General features: G+C 46.9%; 1 protein-coding gene across 3 annotated transcripts in view; it reads right to left on the reverse strand.

Annotated features, from left to right (window-relative positions):
• The window catches only part of LOC307245227 (uncharacterized protein), a 112,712-nt gene that overhangs the window by 18,754 nt on the left and 74,944 nt on the right, over positions 1-19,014 (reverse strand). For all 3 annotated transcript variants that reach the window (XM_080020689.1, XM_080020690.1, XM_080020688.1), the window contains one exon: positions 1,207-2,120. In XM_080020689.1, the coding sequence (XP_079876815.1) occupies positions 1,207-2,120 (914 nt within the window). The remainder of the gene's footprint in view (positions 1-1,206; positions 2,121-19,014) is intronic.

Raw genomic sequence — 19,014 nt, forward strand, 5'->3', positions numbered from 1 at the left:
CTCCTCTGCTCCTCACAGCCTGTGTCTCTGTCTCTCTGACACCACATATACGCTCACCACAGTACCAAGTAGCTCTCCACCAGATGAGGTCTGAACCATGCTCATTATTAATGCTGTCTACATAGATAAGAACTGGTTATTGTATTGTTACGGCTATATGTTGACAAATTCGACCAAATTGATGAGAAAAATTCAACGAAAACTAAAGACATTTCCTGTTTATTTCAAATTAAATTTTAGTTAGTTTTGTAAGTACACAATATCATTACAGTTAGTTTTCTTTTTTTTTCTGTCTAGTTTCACCTAAAATGTTTTTTCACACCTAGTTTTAATATTTAAGTTTAGTTTCAGTTAACTGTAAATGCAAACACATGTATAGTGAAAAAAGGCCTGAAATATACTTATGGTGTTCACCGACGGTTTTCCGAGTTCAAATGAACGCATCACTTTCGGCACGCTTACTTCTAACGTAAAATCACAAAGTCGAGAACGAGTCGTTCCCTCGGACGGATAAAAAGTAAAAGTAAAAAAATTCTAAAATGGATCGGTTTGGACAACTCACACCATTAAGTGACCCAAATTGATGTGAAATAAGCAACATTCGGCGAAAAGCGAGTTGTTTGCATCCTTGGCTCTAATAACCTTGCTCTGCTGCCGTCCACTGTGATGAAGTTTTTGGCTGACAGCACCGTCAGCGGCCCGGCAGGAGAGAGGCACCGCGGTGTGCTTTTTATGTTACAAAGTGGTTGCCAAAGGGGGCAACCAGAGGCCACAAAAGTGGTTGCCAATTGACGACAACAATTTGGTTGCCGAGGGCAACCGGGCAACGGTTACTGTCGAGCCCGGGAAACACACTAAAATTAAAAAATTAAAATAGGCATTGAGTTAGCAGGTAATATTATGCTAATAAATGACGATGAAAACATATTCCTAGATGTACTGTATACATACGTAAAGCTGAGGAGTTAGCAGCATGAGAGATGAGTGGCCAGAGATGAGCGACATGTGTCTTTGACCTGCTTAAATAAACCCGTTTGACGCATAGATTTCTTTCTCGGGAGGTCCAAGTGTGCACATAGCAACAATAACCACTAAACACACGTCGGTGTTTGAGTCTGAATATAACTATTGATCCTGCCTCCTGCTTGATACAAGAACGACCTAGGCTCCTAGCATGGCTCTTGGAGCATTTGCTATCTGACCTACCTTGGTCTTCTTGTCAATGCCGGGCAGGTCTTTGCCCGGTGCTGAGGGCTTGGCTGCGGGTTTCTTGGCCTTCTCGGCTGCGTCAGTTTTCCCGGCTTTGTCCTTCTTCTCCCCTTTCTCCTCGGTCTTTTTCGTGTCTTCCTTTCCCTCTGTTTTGCCCGGCTCTTCAACCTTTTGGCTCTCCACTTGATTCTTTTCCGCCGGCTTCTCGGCCGCAAACTCCACCACAACAGTCTTTTTGGCTTTGACCTCGTCCGTCTTGGTCTCTCCCTTTTCCACCGTGTCCTTTGTCTCTCCGTCGCCCGGCTTCTCTGCCGTGTCCGAGCCAGGGTACAGCTTGACAGGTGTGGGCTGCTTCGCCGAGCTCTCCTCCTCTTTTGCGACATCCTTCTCTTTGGCTTCTCTCGTCTCCGCCTTCGCTGCCACTTCAGTGTTTTGGACCGTTTCTACTTTCTCAACTTTCTCTGCGTTGTTCTTCTCTACTTTGTCGACCTTCTCTTCTTTGTCCGTGTCTGACGTTGTCAGCTGCTCCGTCTTCTCGCCTTTCCCCTCCGTCTTTTCTACCATTTTGTCTGTTTTGTCCGTCTGCTGAGTTTGGCCCACTGTTTTCTCTGTGCTGTCAGTTGGTTCAGCTACCGTTACCTTCACCAGGGGCTCCACCTTCTTTTCCCTCTCCGCTTCCGGCTCACTCCCTTTCTTTGTCTCTGCTCCTTTGGGTTTTTCTTCCTCTTTCTCTTTCTCCTTCTGCGTCTCCATCTCCTTCTGCACTGGCGCCGCTGACGCCTCTCCGCTCGTCTCCCTAGCCTTCTCAGTCTTGCTCTCTGCTTTGTCCAGGGGGTCAAACTGGTCTGGCTTCTTAACATTATCCTCCTGCTTCTCCTCCTTGTCCACTTTGTCCATGTCCTCTGACTTCACTGAAGTGAGAGAGAGAGAGAGAGGGAGAGAGAGAGAGAGAGGGAGAGAGACAGAGAAGGAAAGTGAGAAGCCTTTAACAAACGCGTTTAAAACATGTCAACCAAACTGGGAATTTGGCACACAGTCGTATAAATATATAGTACAGAATATCCACCAATGATGTTTTCATGTTTAGACCTCCTTTGTCTGGTGCTGGATGACTGCTTGAAAATGTTTTTAAGCAGTTTTTTTAAGATAAAGATGACTCCCCATTTTAAGACATGGAAGTCTTGGTAGCCACAAATGTACGGCCCGGAAGCGCTACCAAAGTGCTCGACGTGACACGTCAACTTCTTGAACTTATTGATCTTCAGACCACTGTGCTCCATGACTTCATGAAAATGCATCTCTTCCAGTCGTGAAGTAGTTGTAGTAAACTAATGATGATGTTGCGCTGGTCACCGTCAGAGATAGAACTCCCAGCTCCTCAGGGCGTACGTCAAGGCAAGGACAGAGACTCTACCGATTCCATGTTGGTCTGACTCTGCAACAGGAATGTCTGCTTTTAACTAACCTAATGACTTGATAGGAGAAGCGTATGTACTGCACCGTAAAATCACCTGTAAAGATGACATAAAAAAGTATCGTTTAGCTTACATCACTCCATCTCCACGCGACAATTACTCATTGTTTGGCAAATACTCTCTGCTCTGCCAGAGGTAGGTCATCCAGGTTTGCGCACTCATGACCTGCTCCCTCTAGCAGGTTTGAATCCCGACACGCACAGTACCAGCCACTCAGAATTGCCGTCCCCAATAACCATTCACTCCATACATAAACACGGACCTGTCACTAGCCTGTCACGGACCAGCCGGCAATTCTAGGCGTCTGCATCTGTACATGAAAAGCCCACTGAATCAGACCCCAGCTACAGCGCCTGGTGTTTTCATCCCCAAAATAAGCGAGGGAAAGGAGGGATGTGGCAGAGGACAAGTTGGATTGTGGAAGGGGAAGACAGAAACCTAAAGGTAAATAATGAGAAAAGAGGAAGACAGGTGAAAGAGAGGGAGAGGGCGAGAGAGAGAGAGCGAGAGAGAGAGAGAGAGCGAGAGAGAGAGAGAGCGAGAGATGGCAGTGCTCTCTCTCCACAGTGGGTAGCACTGATTAGAAGCAGGGCTGCCCCCTGAAAGTCGACGAGTCGAATCATTAGTCGGAAACCCGTCAGTCCAAAGAGATTCTTCAAGTCGAGCAGTCATTCTTTTTTTTTTGTTTCCGTCAGTGTGCATTACAACAGGATAAGATGGAAGCTTACTGTGGTGGACAAAGGGGCGTGGCCCAGCACCGGCTGCGGACCACAGCACGGTTCCCTTTCCCGTGGCCACCAAGCTGATCTGATCCGCGTGGACGCTGATTGGGCGTCCGCAGCCGGTGCTTGGCCACGCCCCTTTGTCCGCCACACTTACAAAATGCACAGTGGTAACATTTCAATGAGGAATTATAACTAAGGAGAATCATATATATATATTTATATGTGTGAATCAAACGCGGCTCTCCATGCGCCCCAATCACCGTGCCCCGTTACTCCAAATAAAACAACTAAAAACAGTGACGGGGCGGGGCACAGAGGAACGGGGCAGACTGGTAGGGATGGGAATCGTAAACATTTTAACTACTCTTACCGTTACTGCTTATTGATCCGGTACTTTAACGGTACTCTTATCGGTTCTTTTGGAGAAAAAAAAAATGTAAGAGAAAAACAAAAACAAAGCTTAGAGCAGAATTAACACTGCTTTATTATCTGCGCACAACACACGGAGAGGGGGCGATCAGTGACAGAGGCATGAAGAAAGTGTCCCCATTACGCACGGTTTTGTTCCACTAACAAAATTCAGAGCTGGGTACAGCCGTAAATAGAATATTTAGAACGGCTGGACAGAGAGCCAGTAAAAGAGAGCGACAGAGAGAGAGACAGCAAGAAGGGAGTAAGAAAGAGAAAGAGGCAAAGACATGAAAAGAAGGAAAAGACAGAAAGAAAAAATAAAGGGCAAAGCAATATGCGACGGGCAAGAGATAAGAGAAAGGGAGGAAAGAGAGAAAGGTAGACAAGAGTTAGCCAGAGAGAGGAATTTGTTTAGTAGAATTGGGGGGCAGACTGGAAAGTAGGTTGTGAGCCAAGATACTGATTGCATAACAACAGGAACGCCGACCTGTGACCACAGGGAACAGAAAAAGGTAGACGAAACCACACAATCACAATGTTTCCCATTTTATCCCTCTCTCTCTCTCTGCCCCTCCCCGTTGTCTTTCAGCCTAACAGACAAAAAAGCTTTGGCAGGGGGGATTTTTCAACATCCATTTGCCAGGTAATTAAAACCTAGCAGGGGTGATGCGGCACAACCGCCGGAGACTAGGAATAGGATACGACAATCACAATCACAGAAAAGCCTCAGTCTGATTCCAAATGCCTCAACCAGCCGGCAACGGGCCCAGATGCAGATCGACGGCCTGTGTTGATACACCTCCAGGCGAATGAAGGGGCATGAATTATTGAATGACAGCATTTGATTGGGAGCATCCATCATGGTATCCGGGCTGTTCTTGGAGCTAGGGTTTGGGGGCGGGGGATGTGCTGATTTATTATCCAGACAGATAGTGTGTGGAGAGGGGCTCAAACAGATGAGGCCAGCGGTGAGGTCTTGATCTCCAAGGCAACGGCCCTCGCAAACAGTGTGGCTTTCACCATGATTGGCTAATGCGGGATTAGACTGGAAATTCATAGCATCTTTCAGCTGTGGTTTCCTGTAGTGCTGTGGGTGAACTGGCTGGCTGCAGTGAGCCAATTCATTTCAAGGCTTCAGTGGCATAATGACACTTACAGTTCAATTACGCCACAATGCTCAGCGTCAGGGCCCGCTGTAATGACTATGGAATAGGCAAAACAATTTGAAGAGCTATTCATTTCCCTCCCCCGTGTCCTTTTAAAATGGTAATATATTGTAACTCTATTCCTCTTATAAAATAGATTTCATTTGTCTCTTGTGATTATCATCTTACATAAAAAAGCATGTCTGAATTTTGTAAAGCCATCGTCGGAAAAAAAGGCGCACTTGAATTGCATTTATTACATATAGAGCAAGAAACTGACGAGTGTCAGTTTTTTTTCCCCACAGTCAGATTTCCTAAAGAGGGCACTTTTATTAGAATAGTCTTTTATGTTCCGTCAGGAACTCAGGAACTAGACAGGCCAAATTGGAATCCACTGGCGTTTGGAACAATAAACCCTGGAAGGCTCATTTACAAAGCCTTGTATGTTTCTGCTCCTTGAGGGGATTACATTAAATGGCCCCTTGAAGAGTCGGTATTCCATAACCCTGTCCTCCACGACTCATTGGTACGGCGAAGGAGAGAGAGGGAGAGACAGAGAGAAAAGAGAGAGAGAGCTTGTTAGCCTTAACAATGTTTTTCTATCGAAGATAAAAAAAGAAAATATCCTGCAACATTTGAGACCTTACAGTTTGCTCTCTAGCATTTGGTCAGTGTAAGCTTCATACCGACAGTGGGCCCAGATACAGAGGAAGGAAATGATGGCAAGCAAAGACCGGATTAAGAATCTGCAGTACACTACCAAAGAACCTCATTTATCTGAAACCTTTGCATTTGAGTGCTGTGCGTGATTTACTTATGGCACAATCCATGGAAGTAAAATCAATACAGCGACACAAATTTAAACCTCCAATATAATATACTTACTTAAATCTAGTTACTTTAAACTCATCCTTTAACATCTTAACGGAGAGCTGTAAAGTTTTGATAAGCATTTTCAGTAAGACAGAACCGCCGGAAAAAGAAGGGAAAAAACATTGTTGGGTTGACCAGTAAGTGACAGTACAGTCCTGACAGGACTGTACTGTAGTGGAAAAAAATGGATTCACACTTGTTTAGGAAGGTTTTGATGATCGCATCTTCCCACATCCACATAGCAGCGCACTTAGGCACGAAAGCCACACACGCATCTGCAGACACGGGAGCGCAAACTGTCTTTTATGCACCGTCACCATAAAACATACAGCCTATAATCTCTTCAGTGTTCAGCTATCTACAGGCCGCATCTTTCCACGCACGCACGCACGCACGCACGCACGCACGCACATACAGCGTGGCAGAGCTCAGTCCAGTGTTAGCACAAACCAAATGTTTCCACTAGACCCCACCTCCCCCCACCCCTTCACCCAGGGACCACATTTACAACGGCAGCAGTGAGCTACTGCTGGGAAAACCATTTATTTATTACAGTTATCTGCTTCTTCGAGTGTAGGTTAAACCTTTTCCAAACTGAAAGAATGGGTAGAAGGATGGATGGATGGATGGATGGATGGTGGCCTGCATGGAGGGAGCAGTATGGATAACAACAGGTGGAGGGAGGTAGTGATAAGTGAGGATAGTTCGATGGATGCACGGATCATTATGGATGGAGAGGGGGAGAGAGAGAGTGCGAGAGAGAGAGAGAGAGAGAGAGAGAGCCTGGATTATATGCAAGGATGGGTGTATGGATGAATGGATAGACTCACTGCTGAGAGTGCTGGGTACAAGCATGGACATCAGTGGATGGATTGATTGGCGTTTAATAATGAAACAAAAGGTAAATTGGATTGTACTCGCCACAGTGACCCCCAAAAGATGTGTCGGTGAGAATTTCTTCTTAGCCTCTCTGGAGGGACGAAGGCAGTTGTGTATGGTGTCCACGTGTGAGTGTATAGCTTGTACAGGCTTGAGCAGGAGCGTACTCTACAAATCATCCCCAAACACGGCCTCAAGCCTCGATGTGACCTTGATGGGTGTAATGAGATGCATGTGCCCTCCTGCTGGCGGGCTTCCACACACACACACACACACACACACACACACACACACACACACACACACACACACACACACACACACACACACACACACACACACACACACACACACACACACACACACACACACACACAGACAGGGGCATGCCGACAAGTGTGTCCGGCTGCCGGAGTGTTGTGGCATGCTGCTGTTCAGCGCTCTAGTGGGCGAGGCACAGTATGTGGTGAGGGAGAGAGGGAAGGAGAGAGAGAGAGAAAAAGAGAGAGAGAGGGAGGGAAAGAGAGAGAGTGAGAGATTGCTGCCCCTTTAACACTCCAGTGGTCAGGCCGACGGTCTTCGGCACACGCTGTTTTGTAACACAGGGTGATAATAACAGAGGCTGGCAGGCAGAGAGAGACAGAGGGATAGAGAGAAAATGGGGGAAGGGAGAGACAGTCAGAGAGAGAGAGAGAGAGAGAGAGAGAGAGAGAGAGAGAGAGAAAGAAAGAGAAGATGAAAATAATAACAAATAAAGACAAGCATGGAGAATCGTAACTGGGGGTTGGCACTTTCCCGTCAGGGCCATTGTTCAACACAATCACGTTGTGGCTACTGCCATCTCGGCTCTACCTGTCTCAGTCAAGAATATAATGAGAAAGGCATTTGGGGGAAAGAGCGAGAGAGCGAGAGAGAGAGAGAGAGAGAGACAGGAAATGGCTTTTTGATTTTTTGGGGGGATTTTGAGACTGAACGGACAACTAACAGAACAACGGGAGAAACAACAGATGAAACTCAAAGAAAAAGGAAGGGAGGAAGAGAAAAAAATAGGTTGTGTAAAAGGAGGTAGTTTTGTCAGCTGATAGCCAACCACCACAGCGATAGTATGCATAAACACACAGAGCGACATCTAAAAAGAAAGCCCACACATACATATGCAGATTGCAACATGCAAAGACAAGCATACGCTCTTGCACGCACGCAGACGCAGACGCACACACACACACACGCAGACGCACACACACACACACACACACACACACACACACACACACACACACACACACACACACACACACACACACACACACACACACTCTAACACAGCGCTGGACCAGCCCAACGAGACAGATTCTGTCAAGTAGCCCACAGGAATTGCTCCTTTTCTTCTCTCTCGTCTTATACAGCGTCACTCAGCTAGTAGTCAGCCCTCTTACCACCATGCCTGATACAAAACACTTAATATGAAATAGAAACAAACAATGTCCTTACTCATACACATTACACCCATTACACAGGGGGAAACAGGAATGGGTAAAGAAATGTTAATGTCGTATATGTAGTTAAAAAGAGAGAAAAACATTTAAATATGTTCCGTTGATTGCCAAATACACACTACCAGGACAGATTTGGACTAGTTGGAGGGTCAAACTACACACAAACATGCGCTGTCTGGAGGGACCCACACCTACCATCCATTGTGGTGAAAGGGTTTGTGTTGGGGCACCAGCCAGGCACAGGGTCCATTATCCCTCCTACTTCAGTTATGGTGGCAACTCCGGCGCCAAAGTCCATGTCCGATTTCTTGTCGAGGACGGTGCCTGGTGCAACGTTTCCAAACTCCAAAGTGGAGTCTGCGCCCGGGCCGCTGAAGCCCCTAGGGCTAAGTGGGACGGGCAGCATGAAGCCATCGTGCACCCTCTCCCCCTCTGGGTCCCCTAGCGGTGTGATAGGGAAGTTCCCGTCTCCATCTATCAGCGGCGGGAAGGGCGGTAAGGGTGAGAGGCTCAGGCACGGTTCGGGTGGGTCCTGCCGCAGATCGCTGTGCGTGGCCCCAGCTGCTGAGAGGATTGGGGGTGGGGTGGGGGGCTGGTCCTCGGCCACGGTGAGAGAGCGCTTCATCACGGAGTGAGGCGAGCGGCGGGGGCCCCCGAGGGGCGAGGCAAGTTTGTCCAGTCCAGCCCCTTCTCCGCCCGGGTACTTGTCGGGCAGCTCCAGGCTTGATGGCACCGACAGGTGTGAGCATTCAGACATGGCACGCCGCATGACCTTCCTCTGTTTCTCGGCGCGGCCGATGAATGGCCGCAACTCTTCTTCCTCCTCGATCTCCCCATACTCCTCTTCACTCTCATCTGCCGAGGAGCCCTCGGCCACCTGTCGGGCTCCCAGACCAGCCCCCGCTCCAGCCACAACCTCCTCCGGCTTCTCCAAACAGGTGCTACCGATGACCTCCATGCCGCAGTAGGTAGGAGGCACCTGAGGCACAGCCACCTTGGGGCCAATGCCGGCAAAACTGGAGCTGTTCCAAGCTTGAGTGGGAGAGATTCCCACTGTCGGAGAAGTCCCCATCAGAGATGCCCCGGTTGGGAAACACAGTTGCGTGGGACTGGCAGGTGATGGTGGATCTGTATGCCTCTCCGGGGACCCTGGAACAGGGGGCAACGGGACTCCCCTGCCGCCCATAGAGGAGGGCAGCCTGCCTGGGGAGGCCGGGGAGGGAGACGGAGAAGAGGACAGGGGGCTGTCAGGGCTCTCCCCTGCGCTACCCAGCGAGGTATTGGCCATTGAGGTGCTGCCACGGATGCGGCCACCCATACCGTGCGACTTCAGCTCTATGTCTGCGGCGCCGCCGCTCGGTCTCTCAAAGAAGCACAGCTTGTCCTCGTCTGTGAGCGCAGCGGGCACTCCGCCTACCAGCAGGGCCCTCGGGGGGGCGTCTACGTCCAGGCCAGCTCCGTGCTGCCAGTCCCAGTGCTGGGCTGCCATGGCAGGTGACAGGGGGGGCACGGACATCTTGCACAGCTCGCTGTACTCTGAGAAAGGAGAGCCAGCCTGCTGGTCGGAGAGAGAAGACATGGAGAAGAAAGCTCCTCCTCCTTAGTCTGTCTTGGGTCCCTTTTTCCTTTGTACCTGGCTGCTTTCTGCTCCTATTCTCTCTCTCCTTGCTCCTCTTCGTGGCTGTTTTCCTCTGTTCTTTCCTTGATTCAGGCACACAGGTATGTGTGTGTGTGTGTGTGTGTGTGTGTGTGTGTGTGTGTGTGTGTGTGTGTGTGTGTGTGTGTGTGTGTGTGTGTAGTAGCTTCTTCAAGAGGGTGCACCTGCTCTCAGCTCAGAGAGAAGCGCAGGCAGTGAATTGGATGTGCAGTTCTCTCTCCCTCTCTTTAGTTCACTCCCTCTTTCTATCCCCCCTACCTCCCTCTCTTTCTCTTTCTCACTCGCTGATTATGGGTCTGGTCATGTGGCAGCATTGTGGCCTCTGATTGGCTGCTGGTTAACAGTCCCCGCCTTCTGTGGTGGAGTGAGTAAGGCTCCTCACTTTTCTATTCCTCTCATTCTGTCTGGCTCAGCAACACTGACGGCTGCATGCATGGGCATACACACACGAATATGGAGCAAATACACACATATGCACACAGATGCTAAATTAACCCTCTAAAGCAATGGAATCCAACTCTGGCAAACAATGATCACAGGCGAATTCACAAAAGGATTACACGGCTTCTTGGGCCGTTAAACCAGTATAAATAAGAAAAGATGAGACTGTAATTCTCAAAGCACCCACAAAGGGTGAAATGCACCCATAACTGTGCTGCCAAGCAAATAGTGTCTCGGTGCTCCGGTGCTATTTGCACGTATTTCAATTCGGTAATATGCATACATTTGCCTCAAAATGAGTCCCTTTCTAGGCAAAGGAGCCTCATTGCAAAAAAAGCCCAATTCACAAACACCTGCGCTAATAGCCACAAGCAGTTAGAGTGAAAATTATCAGCGTCTTCAGAGAGTCGGTGGTAGCTAAACCACATTTATAAGGGGTGTCCCGTCTGAGAAGCTTGTGAGGCATTGTGATATTTTTTATTTTTTCCTCCGCTTCAAATCATGACATCTTCTTATACAGTCAGAAGGTGTGCGTTTCAAAATACCAACAGCACTGACAGATGGGGATATTAAATCCCAAATACGGTTTCTCTCTGTCACGTTTAAATTCCTTGCCTGAGGTTTTGAGGAATGCCTCTGCACCTCGTCAGTCAGGACTTGTAGCTCGCGGTCTGAAAATGTATTTGTTCTCCTCCTCTCTGCCATTTGCCACTTGGATAACTGCAATCAGACGCAAAAAAACAAGGGCAAATGCCCTCAGCTGCAAAACTTCACGGCCGTGTTTCATCTTTGGTAAATCGGACCTGAGACGGGGCAGATAGCGGTTGCAAGTAATGCGCAATTCATGGTGCCGTCAGCAGTTGCAATCCATTCTTTGTGAATTGGCTCCTCAGTTTAACCCCAAGTTCCCTCCATTTTCAACCATATTCCTTCTGTTCTGTTGAAAAGCTCTCTCTTCATGTTCTTATCCCTTTCCTTATCCCTCAATCTGTGGTTCTTTAACCCTCTTTAACCATCCCTCTCTCCCTCTGACGGCTGAGCCCAGCCGAATCTTGTCGATTCTAATCAGATCTGCCCTGGGCCAATCACATACGTTGCTGGTGGTTGGGCTGGTCTATGGGTTGGTCTATATTTGTTTCACAAATATGACCAAAAATGATATTAGGTTGACAGCGGTATTTACAGCAGTTTTTTGGTTCAGAGAGGCAATGTATTTAAGTGGTTTGAGCTGAAGATGTAGTATCTCTCTCTCTCTCTGTCTCCAGTTGAAGCAAACAAGGGTGGTCAATGGATGCTGAATGGACATGGGTTCTGTTTTCGCTACAGGCACCCTGCTGTACCCCTGAGATAAGGGAAAAACAGCGGGCTGGGAAGAGTGAGATGGAGGAAAAGACTTAACAGTATAAGGCGAAGCTGGAAGGAATTCACAAGGCGATGGGGCCAAAGTGGAGCAGTTGCCGTCTGTGGCAATGGGAGAGCTGCTCAAGTGAAGTGAATTTTATGAATGAGACCATTTGGGGTGGAGAGTATAGTTGCAAGTACTGATGGATGGTGTGGAAGGAATGTAATGCTGTGCCAATAATAGAGAATTTTAATAAATAAATCTGTCAATCTGTACGCCAGAGTCATCGCCAGCGCAAGAGTTTGACCATTTTTATGTCCATTCAAACCTGGAAGCGTGGTATGCGGGAATGCAAGGAGAGGGGGGGCGACGAGATGACGAACGATTTGTGAGAGATCAGGGGAAGCAAGAGGGACGAGAGGCCAGGCCTCCAGTGGAGGGTCTCTTGTTTCTCTGTCAGCACACATCTCATCACGGAGACACACAGAGGGAAGCGGCCACCGCTATTCAGTATGAGAGCAAATCACACACACAGGGAAAAAAAAGGAGATCCATATACATTGCATTCAAACAATTAACATAATACAAATGATGCCTTGTAGAGAAAACTCATAAACACATGCAGCTTTCAACAAATGTCCAAACCCACATATGCTTACCTACACAAACCACACACACACCGTTACTTCATGCTGCAATGCAGGCAGCATTTACCCATTCAGCATATACTATACATTATAGCGTACAGTATATGACATTCTGACACTGACTGCAGGTCACATTCTGCTGCCTTTGCTGAAAGGGACCTGCGCTCTAAAGAGTGCACACACACACACACACACACACACACACACACACACACACACACACACACACACACACACACACACACACACACACACACACACACACACACACACACACACACACAGACACACACACATAGAGAAACAATTTACCGCTGTAGGGCTAATGACAATGTGCCGATTTAAATCAAACATCTGTACTAGAGCTTCCTCCTGGACGGCTTACAAACCCGACCGACATGCACCACGTGCCGTCCTCAGTTCCAATGCGTACTTAACGTTGCCGAAAGCACATTTGAGGTGTGCCGTTCGCGAACCATTTCATTTCCTGACTGCCATTCACCATATTTTTACGCGCTGACAACAAATAGGTCAGAGCGACGGCTTATATAATTAGACGGCGGAGAAGGTCATCCGAGGGCACCTCAGCGCGCGTCTTTGGGGGAAAGGTTGAAGGGGATGAAAATTTATTTTGCTGCTGTCCCAGGCCGATCCACGTCCGTCGTCTCTGTGTGTGGCTGTCTGTCCAGTGCGAGTCAAAACATCCGGGGGGCCCGAGTGTTCCCGTGGCTGTCAGTTTAGACTGAAGGCTGAACGTTGGCAGACCCGGCGACTGTCCACAGGCTGGCGAGGAGGGGCGGGGGGTGGTAGAGGCAAGGGTAAAGGAAGCGGGGGAGGGCGGATAGGGGGGCAAGGATGAACAGAGGAGGGGACGGAAGGATGAGAGATGGGCGTCACATCATATGGGACACCTGACAAAGGAGGGAAGACGACAAGACAAGGCTGCGAGGAAGGAAGGAAGGAAGGAAGGAAGGAAGGAAGGAGGGGAATAAGGGTGGAAGGAAGGAAGTCATTAAGGAAAGAAGTAAGGAAGGAAGGCAAGAAGGAAGGACGTCGGTGAGTGAGTAAAGAAAGAAGTAAGGGAAGAAGGAAGTAATCAAGCGAGGCAAGAAGGAAAGAAGAGGGGTTTATTCCTTGTAATTCACGAGTAAAACAATCAAATAAACGAGGAGCGGGAGGAGACAAATGAGATTGTTCTGCTGTTGTTTTTAAATAATTTTCTGTGTGTGTGTGTGTGTGTGTGTGTGTGTGTGTGTGTGTGTGTGTGTGTGTGTGTGTGTGTGTGTGTGTGTGTGTGTGTGTGTGTGTGTGGAGAGTATGTTGTCTAGGAGACACACATCACCTCCAGACAGCGTCAGAGGAGGACAGGACAGGAGCGGATGAGACAGGACATGAGGACAGGCGGTGCAAAGCTAAAGGCCAAAGCGGTTCCCGTCCGCTCTTATCGGACCAGACGTGCTCTCGGCTCTGACAGGGCGCTGAAAAAGTTGTTCTTTTGCGTCGTTTCTGCCGTCTTGGAAGTGAAAGTCACTGGAGTGAAGTAAGGGAGGCACGCCAAATAACACACAAGCCCACGGCAGCACTTACAGTCGGCATCGGTGCATGATAGTCCGTTAGTAGAAGCGGTCGTAATAAGGGATACCTGACTAGTTGATGGGCGGTCTGAAAGGCGAAGCGACTAGTTGGTGAAAACAAAAGGTCCAAAGTATATCAGAGCTGTAGAGAAACAAATTAACAAATGCCTGGATTTTGACTGATAATACTCCCTACTTCTATTTTTTCATTAGGAACAGGCATTCAACTGACTTTAGCAAACCACTACTCAAAATACCTCGTAGCATAACTAACTAAACTAACAATAACTTCTTCTTCTCCTCTGAATCCTTTTCCTTTTTCATGTCAGAAAAACAACTCCAACTTGAACGACACTGTATTTGCTAAATAGTTAGTCTGACATTTAGGCAGGTGAGGTAGAGCCTTGTCCATTGGGCAGGCCGGCAGGCATGTGGGACATGTTTTAGGTTACAGGCGTGAGGAAAGGCAGAGCGATGAGATGGGGTGGGCAGGTAGGAAGGCTTGCCAGGTGATGGGGTTGACTGGCTTGAAGCGGCTTGCTGCCACTTCCTGTCTGTCACATCAGCGAGCTGGGGCTACCAGTCTGACATCACAGTCCCAAGGGGACAAGGGCACACCATACACACATATGAGCACACGGCCCTCCAAACTAATGACCCCACCAGACTGTCTGGCTGGGAAACACACACAGAAGATGCATTTGTTATATAACTGTACGGCATGACAGTGGTCCCAGTAAAGTTATGTCCAGCGGGAAGTTTACTGTACATGGGTTGATTTGATTTGATTTGAATTTATTGTTTATAATCTGTCAGTGGTATCTTGGCATCTCATCGTCGTTAAAAGATACTGCTATATTTTGAGGCACAAATGTGTGGTCTTAATTTATTACAATATCATACTACACAAGGTCTGAAATATTTGACGCAGGCTGGGTTGGTTTGATATCATACTGTACATTATCACACAGTTAAGTGTGATGAACTTCACCGTGGCTTCTTCGCATCGCACCCAGTACCATGCTGGATGCGGATTCTAGCAGTAAATCATCTGGGAGTGAGAGATTCCTTTGCCTGTGGGGTCAATACAAAGGACTGGAATGTCGTTCTATTGCACGTCTCATATCCTTCTCTAACATAGAGCTGGAAAGGGTGGATGGGTGGAGGGCGGGGGAAAGGGTGAGGGAGTGGGGGAGGAGAACCGGAGAACCGGAGAACCAGGCACTTTTCGGTGGATTCTATTTATAGCCCCCCACCAGGCTTTGCTTCCTTGGTAGCCCCTCTCCCACTAAGTCTCAGCAGCTACCGTCTCCACTGTTGCCTTGGCAACTGGATCTCGCCGTCGGATCAGCGAACGCGACAAACCTTAAGTGGTCCACGGGCCACTACCGGGATGGCGTGGCTGCAGAGCGACAAAGGGGGGGGCACCGAAAAGCTGATGTTTGGGTTGGGTGGGGCATGTCGCTCTACGAAACATGATCTTTTTGTTAATTAGGGCTCTCGGGGCACACTGGTGCTGCTCCAGAGCTCCTGTGGTCCTCAGCAGCTCCGGTGCTGAGCAGCTGTCGGTTTGGATAAACAGGAGGTGGCGGCGCGAACCCTCACTGTGAGATACCTACAGGACCTTGCTTGCACATTATTTGCGACCTGACCTCTTATGCCGACCGATAGCTTGACAACTGGCTTAAAACGCATTAGTCTCTTAATCGAACTTTCCACCTATCCATCCTTTTGTTATGAATATAACACACCCGATATCTTTCAATCCATACAAATTCAGCTGTTAATTTCTAAATTTATCCAACCACCGTTTCTCTTGGTATGAGTAAATATGCTGAAAAACACCACACATGCGAGATTTCGAGAATCCACTGTGGCCCAATGACGTAGTAAACTGCTACTCTGCAATTCCCAGTTAAGTGCAGTCCAGCTCCTTAATCCAGTTAATTTGCAACCGTGACTGGCTCTGATGACTGTGGGCGATGCACCCACTCAACTCATCATCCACACCTTTCCCAAACTCTCCCAGATACACACAAATATCCTTCCTGTCCACAAGTCTCTGTACACGCACGTACATACAGGCTCTTGAACTGCCACCAACTCGCCACCCACATCCATCCGATCCCAGAGGGATATTAGTGGACACCAGCTGACAATCATTACCCCAGTTCTAAAAAACTCAAAATAACCAACATGAGTCTCTATACTGAGTGAAACACAAATAATTCTAATGAATGGCTGCGGAAAGGGACTAAATTACTACAACAATGTGTGAAATGCACCAAAAACACTTTGACACCCCTATAGATGATTACTCCATTTTCAAGGATGTCACCCTTAATGAAATTAATCAATTATGATTTTTTTTTTCCCCCCTTATGTTCCCTAGCGTTGTTCTTTGAGAGACTAGCTGGATTGGCAACATTTTAATTTGTTATTAGGGAGGAAAATCAATTCATGGCTGTTGCCAGCGAGTGTCTAATGGAACTGTCAATGTCGGTGATGCATTTAGCTGCTGGAGCTCGCTGATCCATTCCTACACTAGCTGCGTTACGGCCTGGCCCGCACCGACTGCACAGTCAGGGTTACAAGCCTTAACTCTTCCAATTTTTGGGACGTTGTTTTCATCTCATTTCTCACACAGCGGTCGATTCTAAGTGTCTTGACAGTAGAGTTAGCGGTTAAAGTAGTCTGCTCTCTCCGTCGCCCTAGGTCTCCTCTTCAATTACTGACACTTGATACATCAATTAATGTCACATTCCTCATGACACTGTCAAAAACAAAGAACCACTACCGTGAAAAAGCTCCATACCTCAGGGAATAATGATAATAATAATAATTAAATTTTAATAATAATTTGTATTTCATTGTTTTGTTCATAAAGGGCATGACAAGAGCACTTCTACGTATGTGTGTATATAATGAGAATATGCAGTGCCTTGCAAAATAGAGCTGTTTACCTCTATTTCCTAAGCATCTGTCGTTGTGCCCATGGCAACATTAACTCATCTGCAGTCTCTATAGCAACCCCCCCCCCACCCCCCCATCTCCCAAAAAGCACAGTACTTTATCTGTCTACCACAGGAAAACACAAAGCACATACATTTTCAGGGCTGCAGAAACTATACATTTTATTAAACAAATGACAAATTTAAAATATGAAGAGCATGCTTTGATTGATTTCTTTGATTATGGCATTATTGATGAAAAAACAAGCCATATATTACTTTTAAAGTCTAATTAGTCCACAAACATCTATAAACTGTGTATAATCTTTCTACACCTACACGTGTGTAATCAGACACACGCTATGAAAGCCGACTGTCGCAAAGTGCTAAGTCAACTGGACCGTGGTCGACGAGGCATAAAGGGCAAAACACGCTGCGCACAGTGTGTCTGGCGGCCTGTCGTTCTGCTCGCAGATTGCATGGAAAAAAAACAAAACAAAAAAAACAAATAATGTCTTTTGGGACTATCTGGTTGTTTTGACGAGTGGGCCACCTCTCCGGGCGCTGTCTGGGAATCTACGATTCTGGTGTTTTTATGTAAGCGACTGTCTGGCTCCCTGTGTGAGACGCTGTCGCCCCCTCTTTGCCTTTGCTCGCCTTAATGTGTGTGTGTGTCTCAAGTGCACGCACCATGCAACATGTTTTCAGGGAATTCGTTTGCAATGAATAAACATTAAAACACTTAGTGGCCTCAGTGACAATGGCTGTTTTCCAGGGTTGCGATGCTGGTTTCATGCGGTGGCAGACACACAAGAGAGAGAGAGGAGGAAGTTGTATTTCTAAAACGTTCTAATTGACTTTAAGGTTCAAAGTTAATTTTTTATGGGCACTGGGAGCACAAAAAGACCATACTCACTTCTAATAGCATTTTTATGAACAAAATTTGCCAAGGTAAAAGGATGATTGTGGGTAGGGCTGCCCCCAAATAGTCGACCAAATGTTAGTCAACATCAACCAAGTTTTTCATTGAAATGATGTCAATATGTAATTTAAATGTGTGCATTAATAAAATAATAATAGGGCCTAATAAATGTAACCGCTTCATGCACTGTATATTTTAACGGCTGGTTATTAGTTTTTGTATTTATCTGTATTGTAGCATAGTGTTAACAATTTTAGTTATAATATTATTTCTCAGCGCTGGAACCCATTTTCTCATGCCCCAAAAATGTATATTTAAATAGTTGGCTTAGAGGGTAGCGTGGCTGACCCATGCAGGCACCTTGTCGGATCCGTGTTCGGATCCTGCCTGTAATTATGTCCCACTCGATGATGTAATTTTACGCCATTGTCTGGGAACGCCCCCAGGCTGTATTTGTGGAAAAGCAGTTGCAATGCTTTATCTGTCCACCGGGGGAGCAGTGGTCCAAAACGTAAAGCAACTTGCGTGTACAGGATAATCTTGCAATTGTTTAATGAAAAATGTTTTGTAACTGAACATATTTTCTGTACATCTAATTCGTCCAATATGTACATCTCTGATTTTGAAGAATGAATGGTTTGAAAGAATGAATGAATCTGTGTTTTTTTTGGTAGATGTATTTAATTAAATAAAACAAATGAAAACACTGTGCATAACCTTATATAACAGGTGTTTCTTTTATATAAAATAAATGTAAAATATCGCAACAAATTGAATCGCTATACTTAATGTATCGCAGAACTCGCCATATTGTGCCTTTTTGCACCGCAGGAACTTTTTCATCGTTCAAAGGACTTTTTGGAGGAACCATCCATTTTATTGTGTCCCAGTCTACAACTTTCACACAAGGGCACAGTGCTTGTACTTGTACAGTACTAATACTATTATTGTCGCAGTACACATTGTTGCGTGAGTGACTACCGAAGCAGTGCGTAGGTAAAGCCTTGGGCCATCTCTTTGTTTGCACTTAATGGCCGATCATTGTGTCACCCAACATGTGCAAACGCTTACCCATTGACGAAAATCTCCACATTGAAATGGAGCAATCCACCCCTTTCTCACTGAGAGGTGAAAATTCTTCTCTATATAGGGGCAATTAAATATCCAGTTTACTATCATATGACGATTTATTTAATAGTTGGCAACTCATCCGTGAACTAAACCATGGAGTTTAAACTGTAACAACAGCAAAACAATCTTGAGTGTT

This window comes from Zeus faber, assembly GCF_960531495.2.
Source record: "Zeus faber genome assembly, chromosome: 19".
Classification (NCBI taxonomy): domain Eukaryota; kingdom Metazoa; phylum Chordata; class Actinopteri; order Zeiformes; family Zeidae; genus Zeus; species Zeus faber.